The 20,016-nt window shown below is 43.4% G+C and overlaps 1 protein-coding gene across 3 annotated transcripts in view; it reads right to left on the reverse strand.

Moving 5' to 3' along the window:
• Positions 1 to 19,315: 19,315 nt before the first annotated feature.
• ATP9A (ATPase phospholipid transporting 9A (putative)) overlaps positions 19,316 to 20,016 on the reverse strand; it is a 93,369-nt gene continuing 92,668 nt past the window's right edge. For all 3 annotated transcript variants that reach the window (XM_053394276.1, XM_053394275.1, XM_053394274.1), the window contains exon 28: positions 19,316 to 19,649. In XM_053394276.1, coding sequence (XP_053250251.1) covers positions 19,513 to 19,649 — 137 coding nt within the window. In that variant the 3' untranslated portion in view covers positions 19,316 to 19,512. The remainder of the gene's footprint in view (positions 19,650 to 20,016) is intronic.

Genomic DNA, 20,016 nt, shown 5'->3' on the forward strand with positions numbered 1-20,016 from the left:
AAAACTGATTTGTTTACATAATTTTGCAAGTATCAATTAGAAAAAGCCCCCTCCTCCCAAAAAAAGGAGAAGGCAACAATGTCAGCAAAAATATATTACAGCACGTGTATCTGGCAGGGGCCAGATATCTTTGTCGGTGTTAGGAAAGGTTATGAATCTATACCATACTTTATAAAGTCATATGAGTCTCAAGCACCATTTCATGCTTTATTATGCTGAGATAGTTTCTCCATTAGCGCTACTCCATCTTGACTTCAAGTGCTGCAGAACCAAAGTACGGCAGGACTTTGATAGAAAATTTTGGCAGGTGCAACTTGTCATACAAGGGCAAGAAAATCTACACCTGCTGAAAATTACCTTTTTCCGGCAGCTATTAAAGGTACAGGAATCCTGTTTGCCTTTTCCTTAGCCCTGGCCTTGCTTAATTTTATGACATGATTAATATCATCATATTAATAAGGCCTAGTATCTCTGGTGACCCTTTAACATTTTAAAATCCAAATCAAACTGCAGAGAGCTGATTCATACGTGCTGCGTCAAGAATTCCATGGATGTCCCTGTTTGTAGAGAGAACCAAGAGTGTTAGTCATATACCAACAGCAGTTGCAGAATGCAGCAATTCTTTAGACTCCACTCTGTCAGAAAGGGAGCGTTGTTGAAGAGAACAGTGGCCCTTATAAATGTGGCCTTTTCATCCAAAAACTCAGCTTCAAGTTTACAGATGATGTAAAGAAATCGTACTTCTCTGTGCGCGGAGTATTTTGCTTTATAACGGACCAAAGTTAGATGACAGCATTTCAGTGACATCATTCGTTTTGAGAAAAAGCGGCATGCTTTCGGAGTGACATCAGTTTTCAAGATGGAAGATTTGCTTCAGCTTTTGGAATTTGGAAGATATAGCTCTAAGTACTGTCCACAGTAGGCCACAATTTGATGTTAGTTTGGCTTTAAAAGTGGACTAAATGTTTAAAACTGGGACCACTACTTTTAACAGCTTTTCCATTTTGATGCAGCCATAATTTTAACGTACCTAAATATTACACACACACACAGTGGTACCTTGGTCTATGAACAGTCCTGTTAATGAACTATTCAGGCAACGAACTCTGCAAAATCGGAAGTAGGTGTTCCGGTTAGCAAACCTTGCCCTGGAAGATGAACGGAAGACGAACGGTGGAAGGGCACTGGTGGCGGGAGGCAAAGCGTGCCTCAGTTTAAGAATGCTTTGGTTTAAGAACAGACTTCTGGAACGAATCAAGTTCGTAGACCAAGGTACCACTGTATAAACGTTGATATAAATCTCCCTTATACTGAAGGAGACCAATTGCTTGATCTAGGCCAGTGTTGTTGATTTTGACAGAGAAAAGTATTTGCCAACCCTGCTCTTTATCTAAGATATATGTGTGAGAATATGCACAGCTCACACATTGTGTGTGTGACGTCATGTGCCCATCGCACATCACGAGTGTGATGCCGCATCGTCAGGAGGAGGTTGAGTGTAGAGCCCACCATGGTGTGGCTTCCTCTGTTGCACTCAGGAGAATCCAGCCACTGAACTGAACTGTGCTCAGTCTCCTCTACCCCCTCAATATTGAAGGGGCCAAGCCCTCCACCAGCAGATTCTGAAGGGAGCAAAGACACCTCCACCCCTAGGAGTTGGTGTGCTTGCCACATCTAGTATCATCAACTGATTTACTTCTCTCAGTTGTGGAACAATGAGAAAGGCTTCTCTGCCAGGTCTAAGGCCCTGGGCATGCTGGGCAAAATGTCCCCCCCCTTCCAATATATTGCCCCCAAATCTATAATCCTATTAGCAGTAGTCACATATTTTTTAAAAAGTAGGGTTGTTATCGCTGGTGAGCACATTCTACAGATGAGAATGACTCGAGGTTGTTCAGCTCAGCCATCTTGCAATACTTCTGATTATGTAGATAGTTTTATGTATTGAAGTTCTCACCCTGGCCACCAGGAGTATCATGTATATAGTTTTCACTCAGGTCCATGTCAGTTACTTTAGGCAGGAAACCCTGGGTTGTTGTTGCTACAATGTTGACAGCCGGCTGCCTATAAAAGCAGGCCGGCTGAGCTGTTTGCTGTTCAGTTCTGTTCCAGCTTACAAATAAAGAGCTGCTTTGGAGAAATCGCTGCGTCGTCTGCTATGTCTACCCACTATTTAACAGATAGTATAATAATAATAATAATAATAATAATAATAATAATAATAATAATAATAATAATATATTTATACATACATACATACATACATACATACATACATACATACATACTTACATACCCTGCCCATCTGGCTGGACTTTCCCAGCCACTCTGGGTGGCTTCCAAGAAAAGATTAAAAATACATTAAAACACCAGTCATTTAAAAATTCCCTAAACAGGGCTGCCTTCAGATGTCTTCTCAACGTCAGATCGTTGTTTATTTCTTTGACATCTGATGGGAGGGCATTCCACAGGGTCTTGTTAGTTTCTTCAGATAAATAATAACCATCTAAATCAGGGATGGAGAACCTGGAGCACTGCAGATAGTGTTGAGTTACAACTCTCATCATCCCTGACCGTTGGCCATACTGACTTGAATTGGTGGGAGATGGAGCCGAACAACCTCTCTCCCATCCCTGCTCTTTAAATCTTGAATCTCACAAATAAACAAAAAAAGACAGAGCACTTTTCATGCTTCCTCCTGCTCTCTCTTCCCCACTACATTGTGGCAGATCTTGGAATGACTGAGAAGAGAATTGTTGAGACTTGAAGTGAGAAGTGTCAACAGTGCAATCAGAGTTTTAAAGGTTGGGAACAGATGTGCAGTACTTAGCGGAATAAACTGCATGTGAATATTTATCACAGAAGGTTTAGTTCATGGGTCATCAGATTAATGATTTGGCCCACATTTCTGAAAGGATGGGGTAGTGTTTTGTGGCGCAATCAGCTCATCTGTTCCCTCGTTCTAATACTGTGGATAATTCTGCTTTCCTCATGGCAAGCAAGTTTCTGGATATAGTTCAACCTACTCCAAGTGCATATTTAAACTAAAAATCTGTTTCACATAGAAGGACAAATGAGAATGGCTATTACCGTCATCTTTAATGCACTAAATTCTTTTGCACAGATTGTTCTTGTTACTACCACTTTGAACGGATCTGAACAGGACACCATCTTCTTTATGTACATATGTGCCATAAGCAAAGCTAAAAAGAAAAAGCAGAGGACTTGGGAACACCAGAATGTTTGATGTGTCGCTTAAGTCAGGGATTTGTGCTATTTTTGCTTTGTTTTTTTGACTGAGGGCATGTGAAACCCTCTTGCCCATTGAAGTCTTTGTGGGAACCAGAGCACTCCATGCATTCCCCTATGACACAATTCCCCATAAACCCACTTCTCCAAACTTGCATACACAAAAAGACACAAATAAGCAACTATTCTCTCATTCATGGATGGGGAACCTAGGGCCCACCAGATATTGTTGGATAATGAGTGCCATCATCCCTGAGCATTGGCCAGACTGGTTGGGGCTGATGGGAATTGAATCTAGCAGGTGGTGTGGCCCACAGTTTCTGTTACGAAAAAGGAGCAATGCAGAAGCAAGCACCAGGTGGCTGGAATGGTAAACAGGATCTGGATGTTATTGGATTGTCCCGTGGGAAACTGGGACTGTTTGTAAAGTGCTCTGAGAGCCGGATGTTACCTCAGAGCAGCACATGACCCTGTACTGGAAGTACATGGGTGGAGTTTATTCTCTCTCTGCAGGGGAAGCAGAGTGTGCAGACATGTTTTCTCTGTACTGGTGAAAGACAGGAATAAAGACATGTAAATATATTTCTGTCTGTCTCTCTCCCCCTCCCTGGGAGAGGAGTGGGGGGGGACTGGTGTGTTCTCCTTCACGTTGAGGAGAATCGCCGAAGAGACCTCCTTTGATCTTGCCGGGAGGCGCAGACAGGAGGTCATAAGGATTCAAGCCGGGCACCTGGAGGGTGGCCAAATTCCTAAGAGCTGGAAGCTCTGCTTGCTTGAATCCCGACAACTGGTAGCAGACCGATGGTTATCTGATCTATGAGAATCTGCATGAGAGGTGAGAGGTCGATGAATCGTTGCCATCCTCTGCACCTAAGGAGATAAAGAAATGCGTCTGCCTGCAGCCAGAGGCTAAACAGAACAGACAGCTGGACACCGAGAGGAATGTGTTTCAAGGCAACGGAGCCCCCAAAAAAAGGTATGCTGCATTTTGGGGGAGAGAGAATGAACGCAGAAAGGCTTATTTTCTGGTTCACAAGGAAGAGCTGCGTTTGAAAAAAACAAGCTCTGAGGGCAAGCTTGCATACCAGGAATTCCTGTGGTGAGATAAGGAGTTCCGTGCTGAGCAGGTTGCTAGGCAACGTCTGCCAGTAACTGAATGGCTGGGAAAGAGCCTGGGAAATCGAAAGTGTATCTGCGCAGCTGTGCAAAGGTTTTTGAAAACAGCCCAACAGTTTGCCTGCCAGTGAAAGCAGTAAACAAGCCGAGAGACTTTTGGAGTTTACTGGCTTGAGAAAGTGAAAGCTGGCTTGAGATTGAGTGTAAAGCTGACCCTTGGATTCAGCATGGATGCCAAGAAGGGGGGAGTGCCCCTGAGTGCCGTGGTTCTAGAAGAACACAGCAGGCATGCTGCACTGGAAGAAAAGGACCGGGGGAGGGAGGAACGGAGTTCTAATTCCCCCGCAGATGAAGCTACTGGAAAGGATGCTGTAGCTTTGAGCGTTGTCCAGTGTTGCAGTTGTGGACAGGCTGGGCATCTTCAGCGGAACTGCAAGAAGCCACGTCAGCCAAAAGGAGCGAAGGGCCGCTCAGCAAAGCCTGAGGCGTCAGGCAAAGGTCGTACCAAGCCTATGGTGAAACCTGCAAAGGCTTTGATGGCGAAAGGAACCACGCCAGATGTTGGGAACGCGTTTATTATTGACACTGCAGCGACGGTTCATATGTCCCCACACAGAGGACTCTTTTCAACGTTTAAGAAGCAAAGCTTCACTGTGACACAGGCCAACGGTCAGGAGCTAGAAGCGGCCGGCGTGGGGACTGTCTATCTTAAGAGTCTGGACTTGACAATAAACAATGTTTACTTGGTTCCTGAATTGAAGTTCAATCTGCTGAGTGTTTCGCAGATTGCAAAGAGAGGACTGAAATTGTGCTACGATGCTGAGAGCTGCGAGATCTACAAAGATGGAGAGTTATATCTTTCTGCCAAACAGAAGGATGGACTATATTTGTTGACTTTTGCACAAAGTGATTACATGGAATGTAATTCATCTGTGTCTAACCTAGTTTCTCTTGCAGGTGTGAGCAAGAAGAAGACCGGGGTCAACAGGGCATTTCAGCGGGTGTATGCTGATGTGATTGGTCCTCTAGAACCATCTAGAGGCAATGCAAGATATTATCTTGTGTGTGTGGATCATTTCTCTAACTATGTCTGGGTTTATGTGTTGAGAAAGCCAAAGGAAGCCTTGGAGAGGTTTCAGGAGTTTTGTGACAAGGTTAAGAGTATGCATGATGCTAACATTGATTGTCTATTCACAGACGAGAAGCAGATTTTTCTTTTACAGGATTTCCAGAGGTTCCTGCAGAAGAAGGGAATAAGACACAAGGTTTCTGTTTCAGCGGAAGCGTGGAACAGGGGTGTCTGTGTACGGGTGAACAGAGAATTGCAAAAGGGGATGGAAGCGCAATTGCTTAGTTCACATCTGCCACATGAGTACTGGGCCGAGTCTCTAATGTCGTTCTGTTATACGAAAGTGAGAAAGGTTTCAAAAGAGTTGGGAAGTTCTCCTTTTGAGAAACTGTTCCACAGAAAACCTTCTGTTGCCCATTTCAAGGTTTTTGGGTCTCATGTGAGAACAGAAGCTCCAGGTGGAGTAAAGAATGCCAGAGGCATTTTTGTGGGGTATGAAAAGGGTCTCTACAGAGTAATTTTGTCTGAATCTGGTCAGGTGATTCTCACAAAATTTCTAGAGAGTGCTCCTGAACAGGAGAGAGTGATAGTACACACTTTTCCCACTGAGGACGATTCAGATGGTGATGATTTCACTGATTTCAGCTGTACTGAAAGTGATGACACTGATAGCTCGGAGAGCTCAGTTGTCACAGTCATTGAGAGGAAGTCTCACACAATAGATAGGCCTTCACAACTGAAGGATGAACCACTGTTTACCATTGGAACTAGTTCTCCAAAGAGTCCTGAGACTGGACCAGTGAGCAGAGAGGATCAGCACCTCATACGTAGGTCTGAGAGAGTTACAAAGGGTCAACCACCCAAGAGGTACTCAAAAGAGTTTGCTAACTTAGCTGTTGCATGTGTTGCTGTTGTAAACAACCGAGGACAGGTTGGAGCTGTGTCTAAGTCAGAGACAAAGACACAACAGAGAGTTGCTAGCCAAGGTAATGCAGATGCACTCATTCCTTGGAAACCAGACAACCAGAGAGGTACACTGGGGAAACCAGTGGCGGGGAGTTCCAAGGGTGGAACTGAAACAACAGGGGAGTGTTATGTGTATAACAACTGTTTGTTTTCTTCTCTGGATCATGCTTTGCTTGCTGCAACACGCATTGATTCTTTTGGGGGAGGATGTTACGAAAAAGGAGCAATGCAGAAGCAAGCACCAGGTGGCTGGAATGGTAAACAGGATCTGGATGTTATTGGATTGTCCCGTGGGAAACTGGGACTGTTTGTAAAGTGCTCTGAGAGCCGGATGTTACCTCAGAGCAGCACATGACCCTGTACTGGAAGTACATGGGTGGAGTTTATTCTCTCTCTGCAGGGGAAGCAGAGTGTGCAGACATGTTTTCTCTGTACTGGTGAAAGACAGGAATAAAGACATGTAAATATATTTCTGTCTGTCTCTCTCCCCCTCCCTGGGAGAGGAGTGGGGGGGGACTGGTGTGTTCTCCTTCACGTTGAGGAGAATCGCCGAAGAGACCTCCTTTGATCTTGCCGGGAGACGCAGACAGGAGGTCATAAGGATTCAAGCCGGGCACCTGGAGGGTGGCCAAATTCCTAAGAGCTGGAAGCTCTGCTTGCTTGAATCCCGACAGTTTCTCCATCCCAGGCCTAAGGTTTTGCATCCATCATTTAATTGTATGCCACCTTTCCATAACTAAAAGCATGCCTAAAGCATGAAAAAATACATAATAACAAGTAGTCATAAACAATAAAACATCAAACCTACACAACAAAATTAAACCGTTTCCACATAAATTGTAAGAGCTAAAATAAAGACACAAAAAAATCAAGATCAAAACCAGCAACAACCCCACCCAAAACGAAAAACCCTGCACAACATTCCAGCCCAAGAGTCTGTTCAGCAGCCTCAGCTTTTGTACCTGTAGTCAGTCAGGGCCTCACCATCCCAGGCCAGGTGGGGAAAGGACTGCAAGACAAGGAGCTGGTCTTCCAGGACTCACAGCCTGTTTTAATTTAAATAGCTACCTTTTAAAAAGCCACCATGATTTTTGTAATTGCCTACTTGTTGTTCATTGCTACAATCTGAAAGTTGTGCTATTATTAGTGTTACATATTGTATTTTTTTGCATTTCTGTTATGGCCCTGGATCAATATGAAAATAACAGTGAACAGGTCTAGTTTTTGCTACATTCCTATACGTAATTACTGAGGGACGCGGGTGGCGCTGTGGGTAAAAGCCTCAGCGCCTAGGACTTGCCGATCGTCAGGTCGGCGGTTCAAATCCCCGCGGCGGGGTGCGCTCCCGTCACTCGGTCCCAGCGCCTGCCAACCTAGCAGTTCGAAAGCACCCCCGGGTGCAAGTAGATAAATAGGGACCGCTTACTAGCGGGAAGGTAAACGGCATTCCATGTGCTGTGCTGGCTCGCCAGATGCAGCTTGTCACGCTGGCCACATGACCCGGAAGTGTCTGCGGACAGCGCTGGCTCCCGGCCTATAGAGTGAGATGAGCGCACAACCCTAGAGTCTGGCAAGACTGGCCCGTACGGGCAGGGGTACCTTTACCTTTACCTTATACGTAATTACTTGAGTTCCACTAAACTCAATGGTAGCAGCTTCTGAAAACACATGTATAGGATTGTACTGCCCAACAGCAACTGCTGCCTCATGCCGGAGTTTGCTTCCCTCTCCCATTGCAATGGCTGCCAGTTGCTGTTGTAGCCCCAGCAATCGTTCATAAATATCCAAGATTTCCAGTATTGATTTCCAGTGTTTTCATCTTGCGTTTTGAATGTGAAATTTCACTTCCAAATTCAAGTGATATTGACTTGTCAGTAATCAACGGTTGCATTGATTTTGACTCGTGTCTGAAATGTTACACATTGCTAGGTCTGTCAAGTACGGAACACCATTACATGTCAACTATCAAATACTGTCAAATATTAAGTACTGAAATTGCATAACACTGCACATTATGCATATAAAATACCTGGCAGATATTCAATTAGTCAAAATATGTGGGGAAAGGATTTTGAGCAGCAAAATTGTATCGTTGTATAGTAAAATAACCTTTCCCATTTTTTCAGTTGCTTCTTAATGTTTAATGGAGCAAACACTGAAAAACATACAAAGAGATCAGTCTGTTAGATATTGCTCTGTTTATATCACTTCCTTCACAATGCAATCAAGACGTTCAATCCTGCATATTCAGCAGCCTAAAACAAGGTCAGACTTTGTCCCTCTAGCTAAGCATTGTCTCCTCTGCCTGGCACTCATTCCCAACAGTCTCAATCAGAGGTCTTTCCCATCACCGGCTATGATTAGCTAGAGATGGCAGGGGATCTCTGGCTCCTCCTCTAGATAGACATGCAACATATAGTAACTAAAATCCAAATTCCTAACCAGAAAATGTAAAAAAGGAGGGGGGGAGGTAAAGGACTCCTGACACTTAAGTCCAGTCGCAGATGACTCTGGGGTTGCGGCGCTCATCTCGCTTTACAGGCCAAGGGAGCCAGCATTTGTCCGCAGACAGTTTTTCCGGGTCATGTGGCCAGCATGACTAAGCCACTTTTGGTGCAACAGAACACCGAAACCAAAGCAGCGCACAGAAACACAGTTTACCTTCCTGCTGGAGCGGTCAACTTGCCAGCAGGCACTAAGCGAAGAAGCAACTCTTCTTACTTGTGATTCTCAGCAACTGGGATTCAGAGGCATAGTAACAAGGTAAAGGTGAATAACCCCTGGATGGTTAAGTCAGTCAAAGGCGACTATGGGGTTGCAGCGCTCAATCTCGCTTTCAGGCCAAGGGAGCTGGTGTTTGTCCACAGACAGCTTTCTGGGTCAGGTGGCCAGCATGACTAAACTGCTTCTGGCGCATGGAACACCATGATGGAAACCAGAGTGCACAGAAACACCAATTACCTTCCTGTCGCAGTGGTACATATTTATGTACTTGCACTGGTGTGCTTTCAAACTGCTAGGTTGGCAGGAGCTGGGACAGAGCAACGGGAGCTCACCCCGTAGTGTGGATTCGAACCGCCTACGTTCTGATCAGCAAGCCCAAGAAGCTCAGTGGTTTAGACCACAACGCCACCCACATCCCTTAAAAAAAGAGAGAGAGAACTCCCACCTAAATTGTAGTTTTCAGCACTGATGTTGTTTTCTGATGAATGGATAAGGTGATGCAGAAACCTGCAGGTAAGGACTGGACTCAGAATGAATGGCAAGGGCAGCAGCAGCAACAGGCAGAAGGCACAGATCACAATTAGCTGCAAGGACGAGATTGAAGGCTTTTGTTTCAGTTTTCCGTTTACAGCAGTTTAGCATTAACCACAGTTTAGAGTTCAGGCTAATCTTGAAATATAGTGGCTAGCAACCATTAAACTACAGGACTCATAGGATAGGTATAATTCTGTAATGCGGCTGGGGGTGGGGAAATAAGGCACAAACACTCTTTGAGCAAGCTTAAACCTGGACGCTTAACCAATCACGTGTGAGCTTCCAAAATTCTGCCAGCTGCTGCAATGGAAATCTGTGACATTTTTAGAATTGTGCAATGTGTGTGTGTGTGTGTGTTTGTGTGTGAAAAAGTATTGCAGAACTTCCCCTTGTCTCTCCAAAACTATTTCTAGCTTTTAATTACATTTCACCATTAATTCAGGACAGCTTTTTAGAATAACGGCCCACTACACAGAACTTATGTAACCCATTTTAGCATGGGAAATTGGGAACATGTGGAAGGAAAGCCTTTGCTGTAACAATGAAATCTGTTCCTTTTGTCTCGGAGGACTCAAATATTATCTGCTTCGTCAATATTTACAATAGTTACAGGTTCCACAGGACAGAAATAGACAGCGAATAGCTAGTTTTGGAAGTGCCCTTGTTCTGCAAATGCTGTTGGGATTCCAAGAGATTGTGAGCTATTTATTCCGGCGATGGGATTGTGGCATCATATGGAATGCATAAATATGGTTTGATGTTTGATCCCTGGCATCTCTTGTCTGAGGAGCTCAGACAAGAGCTTGCTGAGCAATTGTCAGAGCAAACAGCACTGGATCGATGCTCTGGCTCCGTATATGGTGGGAAAGGGCTGCATTTTAGTGGTGGTACATCTGATTTGCATGCAGAAATTCCCAAGTTCAAATCCCAGTATCTCCAAGGTGGGATTGGCAGAGACCACAGAATGCTGCTACCTACCAGTAGACAGCACTGAGATAAATGAACCAGTGATGTTCTCACCAGGACCTCTTATCAGGGGTGCCAACTTGAATAAGATATTTGGGGGGGGGCAGGTCATGATCAACCACATGACATGACACACGCACACTCTTTGAATGAGAATGGCTATCCACTGGGGGGGGCAGCCCCCTCAAATATTTTATTGGGGAGGCCAAAGGGACCTCTGCCCCTAGGAGGTGGCTCCCATGCCTCTTATGATGCCCATTAAAAGTTTAGTAAATATTCATTCCAGAACTCCTTCCTTAATTCAGGTAGGTAGCCATGTTGGTCTGACAAAGTGTGCATGCACACGAAAGCTTATACCAAGAATAAACTTAGTTGGTCTCTAAGGTGCTACTGGACCATTTTTTATTTCTTCCTTAATGTTTGCTCGTCTTACTGCTCCATTTCTTTATAGGGCAGCCATTTTGAAGCTGGCACCCACACACTTCCAAATGTACCCACTAGCCCCAAACGATTGGCAAGTTCTGCCTTCATTGGAGGAAACATCTAAGACCAGACCTACTGGTTACCAGTTTGCTTCTGGGCCAAATTCAAGGTGCTGACGCTTATCTTTAAATGCCCTTTGTCATCTGGGGCCAGGATACTTGCAGGAGCATCTTCTCACAAATGTACTTTCCTGCTCTGTAAGATTTGCCACACATAAATCTTTCAGATTAGTGGCCACAACCAAGAGAGAGATTTCTTGGTGTGACCCTTACAGAAGTTTTCCAGTTTTGGCCATTGTCTCTTTTAAATGGACTTTAATGGGCAGCTTAATAGAGACAGTTTTTAAACATATTGTAAGTAGTCCTGTGTTGTTGTTTGTCATTGGTTGTTGTTTTCTTTGTCCCTCCTATTTTCAGTAACTATTGAAAGATGACCTATCATTTTTAAAAACAAGACACACACACATAGGGTAAACCTACTAATGAGAAGGCTGCAATTACATGGGAGCCCCACTGAACTCAGTGAAATTTGCTTTTGAGTGACATGCACAGGATTGCGCTGGGGGAAGCAGCTCAGGTCAGATCCTGCTTCAACCGTAACCTCACAAGCCACACTCTTTCTCTGCTCCAGCTTCTTGCCTTCCTCAAAATTGGTAATAATACTGGCTAGCCTTGGAGGGGTGTTGTAAGGGAGCATGTTGAATGCTCCAAAATGCTGTGTAATTATCATCTCTTTATACCAGAAAAAGGGTATCCTAAAGATATATTACATTTATAACCCATCTTTCCTCCAAGAAGCTCACAGTGGCATATAGAGATCCCCCCCCCCCCTGTTACACCTACAAATAATTCTGTGAGGTCGGTTAGGTTAAAAGATAGGCACTGGTCCAAGAGCAATCTGTGAGCTTCCAGGAATGGGAAGGGGTTTGAACGTAGGAAAGGGGGTGCGGGGGGTGTTGTCCGCCCCAGGTGTCATCCCTGAGGGGGTGACAAAATGGTACACCGCGGGGGGCGGCACTTACCTGGCCTGCAGTGTGCCCGAGCCACACGTCTCTCCTGGGAGTGACTCGGTGGCTTGGGGCCCCACGCTGCCTGAAACGGCAGCATGGGGCTTGCATCTGCCAGACGGACTCTGTGGGCGGATCGCCATGGCACCCTCATGCACAGATTGCCACCCCGCACCCGCCGCTCCGGGTGCCAGAGCAGCTAGCTATGCTCCTGGGTTTGAATCTGGGGTTTTCCAGTCCTAGTCAGATACTCTTATCCAACAAGCCAAAATAAAATAAAATCCAAAAGCAAACAAGAGGTCTGGGGCAAGAAGATAGTTAATAATCTTGCAAAGTTGTGATAGGATATGTGAGTGTGGAAGTTTCTCAGGTTCTATTGTACACATTTACCCAATTTTAATGTTAAGTTGTGATAGTTCTTTGATTGTCAGGCATTTATCTGATTGAGAACTCAGCAGGGCATACCTGTATGACCATATACTGGGAACTATGGTATGTTAGTGCAGAAATGGGGGGGGATCCAAAATTATGGTGGACAAACTGGATTTCTTCCAAGCAATGAATTCACAGAGGTGGTCAGCTCAAGAATACTTGTTTCTGATGGCATAGTTCAGAGGTCACGAGTGAAATTACATATCAAAGAATAAAAACTTAACTTAGAACCCGAGATTAAACATCATTTTCACTTTTGCAAATGTTTTCAGGTTTGAGAATTTTCTGTTTTATCATATTTATATATTTTTAAAATTCATTTTGTGGCTGTCCCTTGCATTTGCTTCCTAAATGCAGTAGCTTGCCCTATGACCTTAGGGTGAAGTGTGGGATATTCATTTTAAAAAATATATACAAAATAAATCATTAGCAGTGTCCGGAATTGAATCTGTGAGCTCATTTGGGCAAACTATGTTTTCTATCGCTTAAGTTACAGCAGCCCTAGAAGCAAACAAAACTGACTTTTTTTATTTCTACTGCTGGTCTGTAACTTTGGGACAGTTGGGTACTCTGGGACTAACTGGTTCTAGAAAACACATGTTTGAGAGAGCCTAAATCAATACTCAAGTTCCACCTAGTGGGCAAATGTAGAAGATCCATTTGCTCTACTATATTCCACAGCAAATTAACAGGGAATCTTGATTGCTCAAATTAATTAAGAAACTGGGACCAGCATATACGTATGAGGACTGGTTATGATAATATACGGAACTGACCTTTGTAACGTCAGTTCCAAACTCTGCAGCATTTTTGGGAGAATGGTTATGAGTAATAACTGCTGGTACATCGAGGCCTTTTAAAGAATTGGCGGGAAACCTGGATTTGGCACCAACTGTATGATCAAGAAGAGGTAGCCAGTCCTGAAGATTTGACCTGCAGGAAGGGCCATATATCAGTCAGTTTCCATGCAAAATGACACGGGTTCAATCCCCAACATCTCAAGGAAATGTCCCCATTTTGGAGCTGCTAGTCGATGTGGATAATACTAAGTGAGACAGACTTGTGGTCTGACTCAGTAAAAGGAAGATTTCCACGCATGAAGTAGACATTATGGTTTACTCCGATAAAGCAATCTGGCCATGAAGCCAAACTACAAGACTTTATTCCAAGTCACAATGTTAATTTTTAAAGGTGCTGGTTCATTCTATTTTTTTTCTCAATGTGAGTCACAATCATGGCTATGGTGCATGCCGGAGAGGGACTATTTGCAAGTGGAATCTGCTGGTTTGCGAACCAAGCATTACAACTGTCCCATATACACTTGCTCCTCTTGCCCCTATTCCAATTCTCCCATCCTCATTTGTCTTCTCCTTTGCCAGGAATAGACTTCCCCTGTGTGTGATTCTAAGCCATATCCTGTTCCTCTTAAGAGCAATCCCACACTAGGTTTTTAAGGTGGAATTGGCATGTGGTATTCACTCATTTTTTCATGGGGCATCTAAATGCCCCATAAGAATCTAAATTCCATCTGTAATTGAACTGTTGTCTTCCTGTATTTTCTCTGTCCTTCAGTCTTCTTTCAGGCCACAGAAAATCAGCTTTAATGTTTTGGAAAGAACAGCAGCCTAAAAATTTGATCAATAAGACATCAACTCACCGGCCAGGAATTAGATATGAAGTTGCATAAAATTTTATTTCTTTTAAACCTGTTTTTATACCATTCCCTTTTTAAAAGTTCATACACATCTGCGACACAGAACTGCACACGACAATAATTTGCTTTTATATTTCTCTTGCATCAAGAATATGCACATCTTAATTAACAAGAGGACAGGTACAAAACATTAGCATCACAAATAGTTTGACAAGAGAATCCATATTCCCCAACACAGGAAAACATGTTTCCCCCCCCCCTGCTTCACATCCAAAGGTATAGAAATACATACTTTATTAGGTGTGACAGTAACCAACTTGATCACAGTTGACAAACACTTTGGAGTATCTGAGAGCCAGTTCAAATGTTGAGGGAAAATGTGGTATAGTCCTCCTAGGATTGTTCCATGGAGAATGCCCAGGAATGGGGGTTTACTCTCTGTAGCAAAAAGCTAGCAGGCAATACCGTCGCCTGCATCCTGACACAGTAATCTTAGAAAGCCTGCTTTTTAATTTACACTATGGTAATTGCAAGTGCTGGGCATGTTAACCCTACCCTCTGCTTTAGGTCAACACTCGTTCCAGGATACTTTGTGTTCCTGTTGGCTCCTGACACTGAAGACCAGGCTATAAGATTTCATTATGGTATTGCTCATGCATTTATGTGCCATATCTTAAGGAAACATAGGGTATCTGAGATGTCATGAGCTGCCTTTTGCAGAAGGAGAAGCAATGGTGAGAACACCGAAAGACTGGCCCCATAAGCTGTAGACAGAAAGTGAGGACATTAAGCCCAGAATTTAAAAGGATTTTCTGTGCATGAAAAGCCTTCTAAATTTTCAGATAGAATGTTCCATATCCGATATTACATGTCAGAAGTTCTGTGTAGTATTCAACAGATGTTGGGCAGAAGATTTAGGTGAGCATTTCTGTCTTTTCATCCTCTAACTACTTTCTGAGGAGGCCCAATGCAACAGTTGTGATGTATGAGAGCATTTGCCCCAACATGAACAGAAGAAGGGCAATTCTGGCGACTGATATAATCAGTCAGGGAGCTTCATGTGTGATCGTTTCCCTTAAATCATTTGTTGTGAGAAATCTCAGCAACTTCCCAATGCCTGCAAATATCATAATTGCCCAGTGCCACAAGCCACAATACCTTGTTGCTGAGAAAATACAGTATCTTTGCGGCTGTCTCATCTAATGCTGTGTGCAATATGGCTGCACATTTGCTATAGGCACCTCACGGATAATGTCTGACATAATGGGTGATTAGTACTGCAATTCTTCTATGCAAAGCCTGTACCAATTCCTGAACTTCAAGTTTACTTATTTTTAAAAAAGAGTTTGGGCATTCAAGTATGGGTATAGTCAAAGCAGTAACCACAACCCAACCACAGCCCTCACTTTGCAGGCCCTTATTCCAGCGTTTTCCATTATTTGGGGGTAGGCTATGATCCTATTACCTTTGGGTGCTTCGAGGAGGAGTATAGTGCCAATATGAAAATGTAGCTAATAGCCCAAATCTTATCCACATTTATTCAGATAATGGTCCCGCTGAATGCAATGGGACTTACTCCCAGATATGTTTGCACAGCACTGCAACCTTGTATTCTTGTCTGAAAAAAGGCTGTAGGAATACGGGCAAACATATGATTCAGAAGTGGGAGAATAACCAACAAAGTATCAAAAACAAAACGGATGTTGTATCTCCGTTTAATGAAACGGCAACATGAGGAGAGGATCATCATATCAGTGCAAAAATAAATAAGTGTTTTTAGTAACCAGCTGCAAAGAGAAATAGTATTTATCAGCAATCTACATAATGCACCACTTTCTCCATTTTAAGGAAAACTGCCAAATTGACTTGTATCATACTACATAGAACACACAATCTATAGGGATGTTTGCCAGTGTAAACCCAATTGAAACAATTCATTCCAAGCTGTGCCTTTGTCCAATTTCCATTTCAGTACACGCAGATTGTGCCGGCTTTCCCAGCAGATTGCATGCCACAAGGTATGATTGCCAGGCTTCACATATTTAAAGTAGCTTAGGAAAGGATAATTCCATTTCCCTTGTCATAATGACACATAATTTTTTTTAGGTGGGAGGGAGAAAGACAGAAGAGGGAAGAAAAGTTCTGATCTCAGCAGAATTATTAATTTGTGCAATTTGTGCTCCAATCCCCCCCCAAACCAAGGTAATTTTATGGAGATCCTAACAAGCTATAATAATAATAATAAAAAACAAATCAACTGGTGCTACTAGTTTGTTGTACAAGAGGCTGTTTTGAACAGTGATTTTTTTTTAAAGACACGCTCACAAAATTAAATCGCGCCCACTCAGAAACACTTCACAGATTAGAACCTTGTCTAAGATGTTATCTACAGAAGAACAACAGGTCAAAGAGATTCCATGTCTTACAAAAAGCATTAATAGTTACATTACTGCCACTAAATAAAATAGTTTCTTACGTCATTAGTCCAATAAATATTACTGAACTTAATTAGAATTCGTTCCCTTTTTTGCTGGCTTTGTTAATGTGGCCATTAATGGCCCAGTGATCATTATTTAGTGTAAACTTCACTGATTAAAAAAACACACACGCACAACCCCAAAAATCTATAAAGTCTACCAACATGGTCTTGCACAATAACGATTAAATCTAAATAGGGGCTGCGCTGGGGCTGTGACCACAGTTTTCTTGTAGGACACTCTTATACACTCAGAGAAGACAAAGACAACCCATAAAAGAAGTTGAAGGAGGATATAGTAACTGAATATAAAATTACGGGCCATGCTGTATTTATGGAATCCTCCCCAAAAGAAAAAAATCTGTACAACCCAGAGTTAGACATGCTCAAGTCCCACAGAAATGCATTTCAAATGGACTTATATGCGTTACTGGGGTGATGAACAACAACTAATTTGATTGGACTTCTCTTAAATGGCCCAAGGATCTTGAAGCACAGTTGTACCTTCGTTCTTGAATGGAATCCGTTCCGGAAGTCCATTTGACTTCCAAAAATGTTCAAAAACCAAGGCACAGCTTCTGATTGGCTGCAGGAGCTTCCTGCACTCAACTGGAAGCCACATTGGACCTTTGGCTCCCAAAAGTAGTTCGCAAACCAGAACAGTCACTTCCAGGTTTGTGGCGTTCGGGAGCCAAAACGTTTGAGAACTAAGCTGTTAAGCTGTTTGAAAAACCAAGGTATGACTGTACACAACTCTGAACCGAATGCAGAAATGAATAACCTTCTCACCTGCAGATACACTTCCCTTTTACACGTCACATTTATTGCTGAATCGGAACAATCGGATTTTCTGCGGCATGACATTTGTTCCGATTCAGCAGTAAACAAGGGGTTTTTTTATGGGGAAAGTGGCAGGACAGAAGAAAAACCTCTTGGACCCATGCCTGGAAATCGCAGGGGAAAGAGAAGTGTGGATGAGCTTTGTCTGCATGCTGAAAGCCACTGTTGTTTTTACATGGAAAAGAACATCCAAGCACAAGTCCACATCTGCAGTCCAAAGTGGTACAGTCCGGTGAAAAATATAAAACGTGCAGTTCAGTGCTAATAAGAAACTTTTAAAAAGCTTTACAGAAAATAACCAGTATCCCATGAACTTTCCCTTGTGATTCTGTTACATCTCTATTACAATCCGATACATCTGTTATGCTTCTGCAGAATAACATTTCAGATATTTTTCAAAGGGGGCAATTAGCAGCTGGTTTCCTTCCAAAACGTTGATGAAGGTTAAGGTCTTTATTCTGATACAACAGTGATACTCATATTGCTAGTCCCATCTGGGGCAGTCACCTGCTGTGTACATTTGCACAGAGCAAAGTTCTTAACCTGAAGCACTATTTCTGGGTTAGCGGAGTGTGTAACCTGAAGCGTATGTAACCTGAAGCGTATGTAACCCGAGGTACCACTGTATTTCTGCAGCCAGGCTCTCGTTCTCTCCATCACCTGCTCCCCGCCAGGTGAAAACAGGACAGTGGCTGGAGGAATGTGTCTAACATGGTTAGGTATTGCATCCCCGATTCTCCCTGCAAAAACCCTTCCACTCTCATGGTGACCCACAGTAGGCCACCCCTTTAAACACAATGGGGGCCTGCACGCCTTGCCCCCCCATAGGACAGGATCCAGCCAGCATCCTGGCATGTTCAGGAAGGGGAGGTGCCAAACATCTCTTCCCCAACCCCATCGGCCATGCAGGAAGCACCTGCCCACTCCTTCCTCAAACTGTGCTGCGGCTGTACTGCACGGCAAAGGCTGCCCACCTGGAGCTCAAGGTTAGTGGTAGTCTCACACATAGAAGCCAATTCCCAGGTGCCCAGATGCCCTGGAGAAAATATTTGAAGGGGCTGCGCCACCGCAAAGTTGATGGGCACTGCCATTCAAATGCTGTGTGTGCACCTTGTCGTGATTGATAATGCAGGGAGGGGCTTACAAGCCCCTTCCTCCCCAATATTTTATTCAAATTGGCACCCTTGGTCATAAGCATTAATTATGTGAATATGGGGTGGGAACCCCATGTTTGCCTTAGTTCTGGTTGTTATAACGTTAACGACGCACCGGCAGTTTGGATGACACAAAAGTATTCTCCCAAGGAAATGGTACCATTTAATAAAACAGAACCTCTCTTTTACCAGCGTCAATCCCCGTTAAAAATAATTGGACAACTTCAGAGCAGAAAAGACGCACTGTGGCTTTTTTGTTTGTTTCCGTTTTGCAGATTAAAGAAAACTTAGCTGAAATTTGGAGCTCTGGTTTGCATTGGAACACATCAAAAGAGGTCAGCATGGCTAAAGTTGCCTGTGAGCATGTGGTTTCACCCATTCTAAAGTATTTCCCGAGACATACAAAATGCTTATAAACTAGGACCTGAACTAAAAAGATAAATAGTAATATAAAAATGACATGAGGAAATTAAAAAGGGGGGGGGGAATTCGTTTGAAAAATTTGTCACATCAATAGCTTACATAGTACTTCCCAAGTAAGCCCATTCCAGTAATTGCCCACTGGAAGCCAACTCTTCTTTCCAGTTACATGCATTTATTATCAGTTAAAATAAATATAAAGTTGACCAAAAAAAAAACCTGGAAGTTCTCCGGTTTACTTGGCTGTTTCTGCTGCACTGCCAGTTATTTCAGTCTTTCGGAAACATTCTCTAGCCAGTGCATGATCCATTTGCAACCATCGGACATAACCGTTACTATGAGGAACACACATTTATTTTGTGCAAAAAGAAAAAGAGGGTTGGGGCGGGGGAGAAGTAGTCTCTGCTCCACTGGTGGAACCACCTACGAAGTGAGTTTTGAATAGCTTGGGGGAGAAAATCTTCGCCTCAGATACTTTAGGAAGTAGAGGGGGAGACAGCTGACCAGAGTGATTACTGTCACCTTCCACAAGAACGATAAGGTTGCAATGAAGTAAACATCTGCAAGAGAAGAAAGAGAGAATGGTTCATATAGGAGGCATGTTGAGGGGGAGGAAGGAGAAGAAAAACAAACATCAAAATAGGTTCAACAGAACAGAGCCATGTGCATGCACCCTAACTAAATAGCAAGCAATGCAACTTTATTTATTTATTTATTTATTTAATAAAATGTAATAAAAAGGTAAATGATCCCTGGACAGTTAAGTCCAGTCAAAAGCAACTATGGGGTGTGGCGCTCATTTCAGGCCGAGGGGGCCAGTGTTTGCAGACAGCTTTCCGGGCAGTGCCAGATTTACCTATAAGCTAAACAAGATATAGATTAGGGCCCCACTCTCTTGCCCCCCCACCAAAAATATACTTATTCTTC

This window comes from Podarcis raffonei, chromosome 6, assembly GCF_027172205.1.
Source record: "Podarcis raffonei isolate rPodRaf1 chromosome 6, rPodRaf1.pri, whole genome shotgun sequence".
Lineage (NCBI taxonomy): Eukaryota > Metazoa > Chordata > Lepidosauria > Squamata > Lacertidae > Podarcis > Podarcis raffonei.